The sequence below is a fragment of the Aulostomus chinensis genome, chromosome 9 (assembly GCF_037954235.1).
Source record: "Aulostomus chinensis isolate RoL2024-O1b breed Wild chromosome 9, RoL_Achi_v1.0, whole genome shotgun sequence".
Lineage (NCBI taxonomy): Eukaryota > Metazoa > Chordata > Actinopteri > Syngnathiformes > Aulostomidae > Aulostomus > Aulostomus chinensis.
The window spans coordinates 14,887,016-14,899,756 of record NC_141328.1 but is presented as its reverse complement, the minus strand read 5'-3'; the positions used below and the strand labels follow the sequence as shown (position 1 = coordinate 14,899,756).

General features: G+C 43.6%; 1 protein-coding gene across 2 annotated transcripts; it reads left to right on the top strand.

The window, feature by feature from the left end:
• Positions 1-8,300: 8,300 nt before the first annotated feature.
• On the top strand, positions 8,301-12,582 carry LOC147255889 (uncharacterized). Of its 2 annotated transcripts, none has more exons than XM_086212673.1 (14): positions 8,301-8,438; positions 8,527-8,719; positions 8,896-9,052; positions 9,204-9,311; positions 9,426-9,486; positions 9,723-9,873; positions 10,050-10,206; positions 10,358-10,465; positions 10,580-10,640; positions 10,877-11,027; positions 11,204-11,360; positions 11,517-11,624; positions 11,739-11,799; positions 12,196-12,582. In XM_086212673.1, exons 2-14 carry the CDS (start codon positions 8,565-8,567, stop codon positions 12,354-12,356), a joined length of 1,596 nt encoding a protein of 531 aa, XP_086068799.1. In that variant the 5' UTR covers positions 8,301-8,438; positions 8,527-8,564; the 3' UTR covers positions 12,357-12,582. The 2 variants fall into 2 exon arrangements, with proteins under 2 accessions (XP_086068799.1, XP_086068800.1); XM_086212674.1 differs by having other exon boundaries at positions 8,305-8,438; positions 8,559-8,719.
• The last annotated feature ends 159 nt before the right edge of the window (positions 12,583-12,741 follow it).

The window sequence follows — 12,741 nt, the reverse complement described above, 5'->3', positions numbered from 1 at the left end:
TAAATGTCTTAATGTGAATGTTGACAAAAAGACTTAAAAGGTGACTGGCTCTCCATTAGGAACGAGATGCTGAGTCACAAGATTTGAAGCAACACGTGTGGCCACACCACCTCCCCTAGAAGCTCTATCAAATCTGTTCAGAACAGAGCAACTGGGCAAAGGCATCACTTTGTCATGATGTTGTACAGCCACATCTTTACTGTGTTCCTGCAATGACATTTTCTGAGCGTCATTTTGATCACTAACTGCTCTTTGTATTTAAGTGCACAAACTAAAAAAAAGATTAACAGTACTGCATTAACCTGAAGGGTTTAAAATGTTTATAGCAAGCTAGCAAATCATTAACTAACATTTAGACTATTCAAGTAAATATATTATACAGCCATTTGACAGAATAGCTTTGTCAATTCAAGTGTTACAATGGTGAATGAGGGCCACACTCATAAACACAGAAATGCGTCATGAATTAAAATTGCAAATGAGAGAAATATTTTTTTAAATGTATAAGAATAGATGGAATAAATATTAAAAAATTAAACTTTGACATTTTCTACATTTGACCATCTGGAAGTGCCTATATACGTAGTCTCTTGAGTTGGTCCTGACTGTTCAACTAGAAATCTTATTATCCATCTTATTACACCCAGTCCTTCAGGACTGGGTGTAATAAGATGGAATATGCATTTTTTTTCATCAGCAGTTGGAGATTTTGTTGGATGGTGATGTAACCATACATCCCATGACGACCAACATATTTCACTTTTGACATGTTTTCTTCTCCACTGGACAGGACATACTCAAACCATAGACTACGCACCATCCAGAGATGTCAGCAGGTTCAGATGTGGATTCAGGGAGCCTGGAAGCTGGAGTGATGGGGCGCACGAGGGAGTACAGCACACTGGGGTTCATCAAGGACAGGGGTGGTAGGTGTGTGCGACCACACCCGGTTCCTCCTGCTGTACACTCAATTTATTGTAAATTTTGTCATGCTGCTGTCCGCTAAATTCTTCTTCTAAGTTGTGAATAGGGCAGTCTTCAACCACTTTGCTATGCTTTAATTGACCTGCATCTCATGTTGACTGACCCAGTAGGGAGAGAAAAAGTGTGGGGGAAGATGCAAGGGGGAAGAGGAGCAAGGGTTGAACAGAGGAGCATGTAAGTAAGATCATGTAGTGTCAAAGAGTGAGAGGGAGAGATGCCATTTGGCAGAAAAAAAGTGTGATCATGTTAACAGCCTTAGTTTGTCAAAATTGACTTAATCATAAATTTAAATGAGTTAACTTTCTTTGATTTAATAGGCATTTACACCTCTTTATTTTCCAAACTTATGCATTTTTTTTTTTTTTTATGTATCATCCCATTCCTGAAAGGGTTTGGTTCCTAAAGAGCGTTCCTTGGGAGCATGCAGTGGAAGCCTGGGGACATCAGCTACAAAGGCAAAGTTATTTGTATAGCACCATTCATACACAGGGCAATTCATCGTGCTTTACACAGGTAAAGAGAGAAATGAAAGTTAAAAACAGTTTAAAATCGAATAAGTGAATTCAAATATTCAAAAGCAATAGAACAGTTTAAAATGAATTTGACAGCAGACAAAACAGTATTAAATCAATCCATCAATACCAAATCACCCAGATCAATACACTATAAGAAGGCTGCAGTAAACAGTGGTGTTTTCAGCCCTGATTTAAATGAGCTGACAGTTTGTGCCCAACTTAAAAGTTTTAGGGAGTTTGTTCCACAGGTGTGGACCGCAGAAGCTGAAAGTGGCTTCACCCTGACCCTGGGGACACTGAGGGGTCTGGATGCTTCATACCCAGCCAGCAGCTCTGACATGTATTTAGTCCCAAGTCCATTTTCTTACTGCTTGGTCAGCAGCATTTTGGATGAGTTGCAGGTGCTTGATTGATTGCTTGGCAAGGGGTGAAAGAAGCCCATTGTCTCCCACTTATTCCTGTTGAGGGTCGGGGGGGGGGGCTGGAGCCTATTTCAGCGTCTACGGGTGAGAGGTGGGGTTCACACTGTCAGTCCATTGCAGGGCCAACACATATAGACATTCACACCTACGGTCAATTTAAAGTATCCAATTAGCCTCGTCCCCACTGGCATGTCTTTTGGATGGTGAGAAGCAGAAGCTGGAGTACCAGAGAGAACATGCAGACTCCACACAGAAAGATTTCATGCCTGAGCCGGGACTCGAACCCGGAACTTTCTTGCTGTGAGGCAACAGTGCTAACCACTGCACCTCTGTGCAATCCGTGAAATAAGCCATTCATGTCAAACTAGAATGTCCTCAGACACCACTTATCACCCACCTACAATGCCGTCCTTAGATCCCTCCCCAGGAGGTGCAGACAGCTTTCAGGTCTTCATTCAGGTGACCTGAACGACCCTCCTAAGAGGGCTGGGAGGGGTAACGACACAAAACTGAGGCCTCCTCTCCAACGACTCATATCACCACCTAATTAGCCTATTGTTCTGACCTGACTACCACTTGTTTTTGCCACCACCCCCTTGGGTGGTTCTAAACCTGTTATTTCCCACCAGAATTCTAGGACTGAAGAAGCTTCATGGTTGAGAGTCGAAATGTCTTCACTTACAAAAGGTTGAGTCCAGTTGCCTATTTGATCATTTTTGAGAAGTGTTAAAGGCTGTACATTCAACAGTTAAAATTCTACCACAGGTCTGGGTTACAGGGACTTCAAGAACAATTTCTGCACTCAAAATTGGGGGAAAAAAAATTATAAACTGAACGTGTGCATTATAAATAGCACTAATACAATTTTTTTTTACAAATTCATGATACAACCTGGGGCTGCACGGTGGTGCAGTGGTTAGCACTGTGGCGTCACAGCAAGAAGGTTCCGGGTTCGAGTCCCGGCTCGGGCACGGGATCTTTCTGTGTGGAGTTTGCATGTTCTCCCTGTTCCTGTGTGGGTTCTCTCTGGTACTCCAGCTTCCTCCCACAGTCCAGAGACATCAAGAGGGGACGAGGCTGATTGATACTCTAAATTGACTGTAGGTGTGACTGTGAGTGTGAATGGTTGTCTGTCTCTATGTGTTGGCCCTGCGATGGACTGGCGACCTGTCCAGGGTGAACCCCGCCTCTTGCCCGTTGATGCTGGGATAGGCTCCAGCCCCCCCACGACCCTTAATGTGTAGGAATAAGCGGAAGATGACGATGGATGGTACAACCTGGGCTCTGTAATTTATTTATAGATTTAATGATAATTTTTTAAAAATTAATATGCACAATGTTGTAAAGAAGCCTCCTTGAAAATTTTGAAAATAAAAGGTTTTTATTTAATTTATCAGCTTAACGCTCACTACCCTTGGGCCAAACCAACATGGAAGTGGGGCATCATAGCAGCTCACAACACAACCAAACTTTAAAGTGGGATTTTTTTTTTTTTTTTAGAAATAAAACTTGTCATCTATTAAAAGTGTCATGAATTCAACCAATTATAGAAAATGGCCTCTTCATTTCTCAGGCTGCAGAAAACTTAGGTGTCATGACTGATGAGCAACTGTATTTCTACAACATGCAGAGAAAGACAGCAGCTCTTTGTCAAGTGGAGAGAGAACGTGTGAGAGGAGGCCATGGTATGTTTAGCTGAGCTAAAAAAAACCCAGCTGAGCCAAAATAAACCTGTGGTCAGATGTGTTTCTGGAGTGTAGGAATTTTTCAACAAGTCATCATTAATCAATCAGAAGGACCCACAGAGTATATGTATTGCGCTGTTCAAAATCCGGAGAGGACACCTTCCAGTTGGTTCAAAAGAATTTATTCAGATTAACAGGAAAGAATACAGAGCTCTGGAGATCGTCTTCCCCTATCCTGGAGTCAGCATACGCAGATGCGTCGTCCCTGGCGTTGGGGCAAGAAGTTCAACGATCTAACTATCTTCTCCAGTATTTATGTGTTACAAGGAGGTGCTTATGTGATCGCTTCTGCGTGCAAGTGTGTATTTTTGATCTTCATGTCTGTTGCAGGATCTTCTGTCTGACCCCATGCCAGTCCCTTCTGGTCCATCGTGGCCTTGTTGTTGCAGCTGTAAAGATGAAAACCTCTTTCCGATTTACGGCCATGCTCTTATCTTTCACGGCCTCATCCCACCATAGAAATTCTTGTGGACTCTGTTTTGACTTAATTGGCTTGAGGGAGTGATGCTAGCATGAGCTACACTCCCGCTATTCCCTGTTGTGACCTTTTCACCTGTCCACTCTAAACAGTCTGGTCTGTGCTTCACTGCTGATAGTAAGTGTTTTTCTGTTGTCTTATATCTTGGAATGTCTATCTGTGTTGTCTCCAGTATTTATAAGTTCCTTCCTAGAGTCGCAATGGCACCAACTAATCCTGGTGCTTTGGAGATTTGTGGGACCCCTCTGTAAAACACCTTTTACTACTTCCAGATGTTCACGAGGTCAAATAAGGTGACTTGCAGCTAAGTCATTGATTCTACCTGGGATGCATGAGCAGGAGATCCCGGTACCGCTACTAACACTAAAGAAATACATTGATGAACTAAATACAGTGTTGGAACCTTTCCTACCTCTTTGGGAACTGCCACAGAAACATCTTTATTAAAACTACCTTGTGTGTCCTACACTCTATTTTAAGTGAATGTATGTATAAATTTAACTACAGTTTAAGCAAATATATATAAATTTATCTACAGGAGCCATTGCCAGGTTTGACATTAACTGTATTTTGTTGCTCGATTTTTTTTTGGGGGGGGGGGGGCTCATCTGATCCAAACGCTCAAACATCTCAACTATTCTTTTTTAGGGCCTGAGCCCAAGGGTACTTTACTATTCTGCCACTTTAATGCTTAATTTGATCGCCGAGACACACTCAAAAACTCACCAAATTTGGCACGCACATCCAGGCCAGTGAAAAATACAATAATCTAGGTCACAAAATGGATGCAAACATCTAATTGTGGACAATTTTGGCTCCCAAACGCTATCTCCTCCTAGGGTGGTAATGGTATCGCTCCCAACATTTAACACGACTCAGTAACCTGCGCCGATCAAAAGTTATGAAAACTTTTATATAACTCTAACGGTTTGGATTTTATAAGCCCTCCCTACAGAAAGATGGTGTTACATTCCATTTTTTAACCCAAATCTGGCCACTTAGCAGCCTTTTCCACACAAAAGCTGTTAAAAACTCCTCCTCTGCTCTCCACTCTGACACAGGTGGCAGGCAGCAGCGGGGGAAGGGCTCTTAAAGGCACAGCTGTCAGCTCTGCACTCACACTTTAGCCCCTTTCACACTGCACCAAAACATGGGTCAACACAGGTTTTAGGGCACTCTGAAAGGGTCAACTCAGCATTTCGACCCACGTTGACTGGTTCAGGTCGCCTGGAGTGTGAAAAAGGCAACCCGCATCGTCTCAGATTTCACACGACCTTCCTGTCGCATCCTGATTTTGTCACTGTGCCGCCTCTGTAGGAATTTTTCAACAAGTCACCATTAATCAATCAGAAGGACCCACAGAGTCTATATTGCGCTGTTCAAAATCTGGAGAGGATACCTTCTAGTTGGTTCAGTAGAATTTATTCAGATTAACAGGAAAGAATACAGAGCTCTGGAGATGGTCTTCCCCTATCCTGGAGTCAGCATACGCAGATGCGTCGTCCCTGGCGTTGGGGCAAGAAGTCCAACGATCTAACTATCTCTCCAGTTTTCTGTGTTACAAGGAGGTGCTTATGTGATCGCTTATGCGTGCAAGTGTGTATTTTTGTTCTTCGTGTTATTTTGCAGAATCTTCTGTCTGACTGCGTGCCAGCACCATCTGTTCCCATTGTAGACTTCTTGTTGCAGCTGTGAAGACAAAAACCGCTCTTGTCCTGATTCATGACCTTGCTCTTATCTACTTCTGACTCCCACTACTTCATGCTACCATAGAAATTCTGTGGACTCTGTTCTGACCTGATTAGCTTGAAGGAGTGATGCTAGCCATGAGCTACACTCCTGCTATTCCCTGTTGTGACCTTTTCACCTGTGTCCACTCTTATACAATCTGGTTTGTGCTTCACTGCCTTGTGTTTCCTGCACTCTAGTTTAAGCAAATATATGTATAAATTTAACTACAGTTTAAGCAAATATATATGTATGGATTTATCTACAGTTAAAGCAAATATATATGTATGGATTAATCTACAGTTAAAGCAAATATATATGTATGGATTAATCTACAGTTAAAGCAAATATATATGTATGGATTTATCTACAGTTAAAGCAAATATATATGTATGGATTAATCTACAGTTTAAGCAAATATATGAATACATTTATCTACACCTGTCAGGCTTTGGCTGTCAGCTTCTTCAGTACCCTTCCAGACGAGCCAAAATCTCCATGCTCCTTCGCTGCATTAGCGCTCTGACATTTTCCAATCTGCGCCGAGTTTGTATGCTTTGCAAAAGAGACAACATTGCAATGCATGCAACGACAACACTAACGTTCAACTCGGTGACGTCCATGTTGTCGTTTGTTTACCTCTCAGTGTTCCAGCGCACGTTTATATGTAATGATGACGTTGTCAGCGCAATGACGTACGAGAGAGTAAAACACAGGCACGCAGCCCTCACAGCGGGAGTTCAGACCCGGGTCTTCTGGAAGCTTGAATGCTCCCTAATGCCGAGCAAACGCGGGTCCCCTGTTGACACGTGTTTTTCAGTGTGAAAGGCAAGGCAAGGCAATTTTATTTGTAGAGCCCGTTTTCACAAACAGTTTGTCTCAAAGGGCTTCACATGGCATCATAACAACATCCTCTGCCCTTAGACCCTCACATCGACTGAGGAAAAACTCCATAGAAAACCCTCTTAACAGGGAAAAATCTGAGAAACCTCAGGGTGAGCAACAGAGGAGGTAGAGGTGAGGTGCAGTAGATGTTGTTACAGACAAGAAAACAGTTTACAATGCAAAATGTGGGAAACATGGAAATGTTAATAACAGCTGAAGAAGGAAGCTTCTGGTAGGGGAGGCAGGGAGACCAAGCCAGCTTGATAGGTGACTGGATGGCAGACTGGTTCATGGAAGGGGAGCGCAGGCCGGTGTAACAGTAGGGAATAAGAGGGGGGGGGGGGGGGGGGCGATGCAGGCGGCGGTTGGGGCTCTGGTGGATCTGTGGAAACACAGAGAGACTGCGAGACACCAAGGCCAAACTACAAAGTGCAACAAGTACTGGTAATGACAGTTCCAAAAATGTGCAGGGAGGAGAGGAGAGGAGAGGAGAGAGGAGAGGAGGGAAGGGCTCCATGTAACCTGATGTGTCCCCCAGCAGTCTAAGCCTGTAGCAGCATAGCTATCAATGGTTCAGAGCTACCTGAACCAGTCCTAACTGAAGGCTCTGTCATAGAGGAAGGTCTTAAGCCTGGACTTAAACGTAGTTAAAGTGTCTGCCTCTCTGACCCATGGAGAGAGCTGGTTCCACAGTAGAGGAGCCCGGTAACTGAAGGCTCTACCTCCCTGTCTGTTTTTATTGATACTGGGAATCACTAAAAGACCTGCATTCTGGGAGCGGAGTGCTCTGGTCGGACAGTAGGGACTAATGAGCTCTTTCAAATAGGATGGAGAAAGGGGTATTTGTCTCACACTGAGGGTTCTATCTCCTAAACTACAAGTCCCACCGCTTTACAAAATACACTGTTGGATCCCAGGACGACTCCTGCGACCCAGTTGCGGGCGCGAGGAGGCTCGGGCCCTAACAACACTGCTTGTAGCTTTAATTAAATCTGTCCTTGAAGATGTTGTCAGTTGCTCACTCAGTCTCAGAACAACCCTAATCTGTTAGGAGAATGCTGAGGCCAGGAGTGCAGTGCCTGTTTGAGGGTTAGGGCCATGGAGACCACACACTGTGTCATATTGTAATCCACGCCCACTGGTAGACAGAGCAACTGAATATATGATAGTGTGCAACCTAGGGTTTAAATCCAAAATGATATGTGAGAATAAAACCTGTAAGAAGCGGCAAGCATCAGATTTGTTATGTCAGCAGTTTATTTTACGCTGACATGACAGACGCTGTAGGGCAGTGGGGGTGGGGGGTGCACAACTGATCAACTGAGCATGCTCAAAATATTTTAATGTGCCTTTCAGATCAAAGGTAATCTGCTTTAAAGAGATTCTGAATTTTGAGATCAAAGATGACTTTAGAATTTTTAGTTCAAAGAGGATTTTAGAATTATGACCATGAAGGTGGCTAGAATTATGACATCAAAGATGACTTTAGAACCAGGATATCAAAAGCATGTTCATCAATATTAGCACACTCAGAAATCAGATATACAAGAACTCTGCTTGACTTTAATTCGTATTTATGGTGTGAGAGCACTTTTTCATCTGTGGTCATAATCTATTTTCCACTACTTCTGAAAAGGACTATTTTTTTCACTCTTTTGGAAGTGGGACCTGCAGCATCAGGGTAAGATTGCTGATGGTGTTGCACTTTTCATTTTTTTGAATACTGTGATGGTATGTCTTGAAAATGTCTTTCTCAATGTGTGTACTAGACCCAGTTTCTTCCCCTTCCATCCAAGAGCAGACTTTGATGGAGCACGATCACACCTATTATATCAACCCTCCACCTGTTGATCCACCTGGGGACACTCTGGTCTCCAGCATAATGTCACAATGTAGAAATGTAAAAATCGAGGGACGTCCATTCATCTTGGCTGCTCCCCCTTCAAACACCTCCAAATCCCAGTAAGACATGGTGGTCACTGGCTGACTCACCAAACTTAACTCAAACTTTCCTCACATTCAACCTGTGTGTACATTTAATCTGATGTTATGCTGTTTACAGTTCAGGTGCAGTCTAGACAAACATAATTGGAACCTGTCTCTTGGTGCAATGTTACCGTTTTCCTCTGTTCTCATAGGAAGAGGAAGGCTGGTGACCAGCTGGATGACCAGCGTCCTTATATCAAGAAGCCTCTCAATCCTTACATGGTGTTTGTGATGGAGCAGAGGCAAACTATCAAAGCTGAGCTCAACTCAACGGACAACACTAAGGTTGCTGCAGTGCTGGGTCAGAGGGTAAGAGCATGATTTCACTTTCAGCTCCATACAGTACAGATGTTTCCTCCATTATAGTACAATGTGTTTATTTTCTTGTGTGTGCTTGTCCACAAATCCATGTGTAGTTGGCATGTATGTTTACTGACGTTGTGTTGTCATGGGCCCGTAGTGGAAGTCCCTGACCCAGGACGAGCGGGACAAATACCGCAAGCAAGCTGAGGAACAGCATAGAGTCCACACCCTGCAGCACCCAGACTGGTCGTGCAAGGACAATTATGTGAGTCCCACAAGTTCAGCGCCAACATGAGACTCAAGCTGGGGAAAGTCAGTAGAGTTTTGCTTTTATCAGCCGATTACAAATAGAAAATTTGACATGTTTGTTTTCATGTAGGGAAAGAAGAAGAGGAAGGCAAAGATGGAGGGATCGTCTACCTGCAGTCAGCCAGTTGAAAGTAAGACAACGTGCTTTCGTTTGAAATGTGACGTAAAGCAGATAACACACAGGACCACAGCCAACAAGACCCCATCATTCAGATTCAGATTCAGATTACTTTATTCATCACCATGGCGGGCAATTAATTAAATGTAATTAATTGATTGAATACTCTTGGCCCTTAAAATACAATGATTTTCCCTCACAGAAACAGATCACAACAGAAACTGTGCTTTTTGGTGTGTGTTCTTGTAGCAGCTGACCTGGATTCACCCCATCCCCGGCCTCAGGAGGCTCTGATCAGCCCAGCCTCCACATTAGTTTCACCTAATGCAGGAAGAGATGTGAATGATGGTGGATGTCCCTCCACCTTGGCTGCTCCCCCTTCAAACACCTCCAAATCCCAGTAAGACATGGTGGTCACTGGCTGACTCACCAAACTTAACTCAAACTTTCATCACATTCAACCTGTGTGTACATTTAATCTGATGTTATGCTGTTTACAGTTCAGGTGCAGTCTAGACAAACATAATTGGAACCTGTCTCTTGGTGCAATGTTACCGTTTTCCTCTGTTCTCATAGGAAGAGGAAGGCTGGTGACCAGCTGGATGACCAGCGTCCTTATATCAAGAAGCCTCTCAATCCTTACATGGTGTTTGTGATGGAGCAGAGGCAAATTATCAAAGCTGAGCTCAACTCAACGGACAACACTAAGGTTGCTGCAGTGCTGGGTCAGAGGGTAAGAGCATGATTTCACTTTCAGCTCCATACAGTACAGATGTTTCCTCCATTATAGTACAATGTGTTTATTTTCCTGTGTGTGCTTGTCCACAAATCCATGTGTAGTTTGCATGTATGTTTACTGACGTTGTGTTGTCATGGGCCCGTAGTGGAAGTCCCTGACCCAGGACGAGCGGGACAAATACCACAAGCAAGCTGAGGAACAGCATAGAGTCCACACCCTGCAGCACCCAGACTGGTCGTGCAAGGACAATTATGTGAGTCCCACAAGTTCAGCGCCAACATGAGACTCAAGCTGGGGAAAGTCAGTAGAGTTTTGCTTTTATCAGCCGATTACAAATAGAAAATTTGACATGTTTGTTTTCATGTAGGGAAAGAAGAAGAGGAAGGCAAAGATGGAGGGATCGTCTACCTGCAGTCAGCCAGTTGAAAGTAAGACAACGTGCTTTCGTTTGAAATGTGACGTAAAGCAGATAACACACAGGACCACAGCCAACAAGACCCCATCATTCAGATTCAGATTCAGATTACTTTATTCATCACCATGGCGGGCAATTAATTAAATGTAATTAATTGATTGAATACTCTTGGCCCTTAAAATACAATTATTTTCCCTCAAAGAAACAGATCACAACAGAAACTGTGCTTTTTGGTGTGTGTTCTTGTAGCAGCTAACCTGGATTCACCCCATCCCCGGCCTCAGGAGGCTCTGATCAGCCCAGCCTCCACATTAGTTTCACCTAATGCCGGAAGAGATGTGAATGATGGTGGATGTCCCTCCACCTTGGCTGCTCCCCCTTCAAACACCTCCAAATCCCAGTAAGACATGGTGGTCACTGGCTGACTCACCAAACTTAACTCAAACTTTCCTCACATTCAACCTGTGTGTACATTTAATCTGATGTTATGCTGTTTACAGTTCAGGTGCAGTCTAGACAAACATAATTGGAACCTGTCTCTTGGTGCAATGTTACCGTTTTCCTCTGTTCTCATAGGAAGAGGAAGGCTGGTGACCAGCTGGATGACCAGCGTCCTTATATCAAGAAGCCTCTCAATCCTTACATGGTGTTTGTGATGGAGCAGAGGCAAACTATCAAAGCTGAGCTCAACTCAACGGACAACACTAAGGTTGCTGCAGTGCTGGGTCAGAGGGTAAGAGCATGATTTCACTTTCAGCTCCATACAGTACAGATGTTTCCTCCATTATAGTACAATGTGTTTATTTTCTTGTGTGTGCTTGTCCACAAATCCATGTGTAGTTGGCATGTACTGTATGTTTACTGACGTTGTGTTGTCATGGGCCCGTAGTGGAAGTCCCTGACCCAGGACGAGCGGGACAAATACCGCAAGCAAGCTGAGGAACAGCATAGAGTCCACACCCTGCAGCACCCAGACTGGTCGTGCAAGGACAATTATGTGAGTCCCACAAGTTCAGCGCCAACATGAGACTCAAGCTGGGGAAAGTCAGTAGAGTTTTGCTTTTATCAGCCGATGTCTAATAGAAAATTTGACATGTTTGCTTTCATGTAGGGAAAGAAGAAGAGGAAGGCAAAGATGGAGGGATCGTCTACCTGCAGTCAGCCAGTTGAAAGTAAGACAACATGCTTTCATTCAAAATGTGACGTAAAGCAGATAACACACAGGACCACAGCCAACAAGACCCCATTGTGACTCTTACAGTACAATGATTTTCCTGACAGACACATTTCTAAGGATGCATATTTTTCAATTGTATATTTAAGGCCCATTACAGTTGCATTTGAATCACACGAACATGTTGTGAAGTTAAGATTTACATAGCTTTGAAACAGTTTTCTGCAAAGTTACAACAACAATGATGTAAAAAGAAATCAGAAGTTTTCATCAGAAATTATTTGATTCAATAATCAGATAATAATGTTGCTTGCAGTTTTAAAAAGTACCATCTTGTTGTGACAGTAGCTGACTGATCTGTTTATTTTGTTTTTGTCTTTACTTGGTATTGCAGCATTTTCACTGAGACCAGCCGAGCAGGCCAGTTGGTGGTTGGTTGGTGTTGTGTCACTGTACTGCTTGATACAGCACCTACTGAATGAGACCAGTGAGCAAACAGTGGGACAGGACAGGACTTCAGTCTGTGAGTACGCAGACCATCAGGAGCAAGAGTAGCCGAGATAACATGAGGAGCAGGTTCACGCATCAGTGGAGTTCCAGGAGCTGGTGGACGACCCCCAGTCAGGAGTCTTCAGTCGACCCGCCCCCTCTAGTGCTGGAGGAGATGTAAATGGAGGGGAAGTCTCTGAAGATGGAGCACCTTCCCTCACAGCGGCTCATTCGCCAAACGACCCCTCATCACATTCTGCCCCCTTCTAGATTGCAGCACCTTTTTTGCTATTGAAATTAAAGTTGATTTTATGTATGTCTTGCAATCCGTTCTCGTTACTGTAGCTCTTGAAACACTTTTCACTCAATGTGTTAATTTTCTTCTGTGTTTTCGTTGACAAACATCAAAGTTATACAATCTTATTGCCATACAATTACTATTATCTCCATA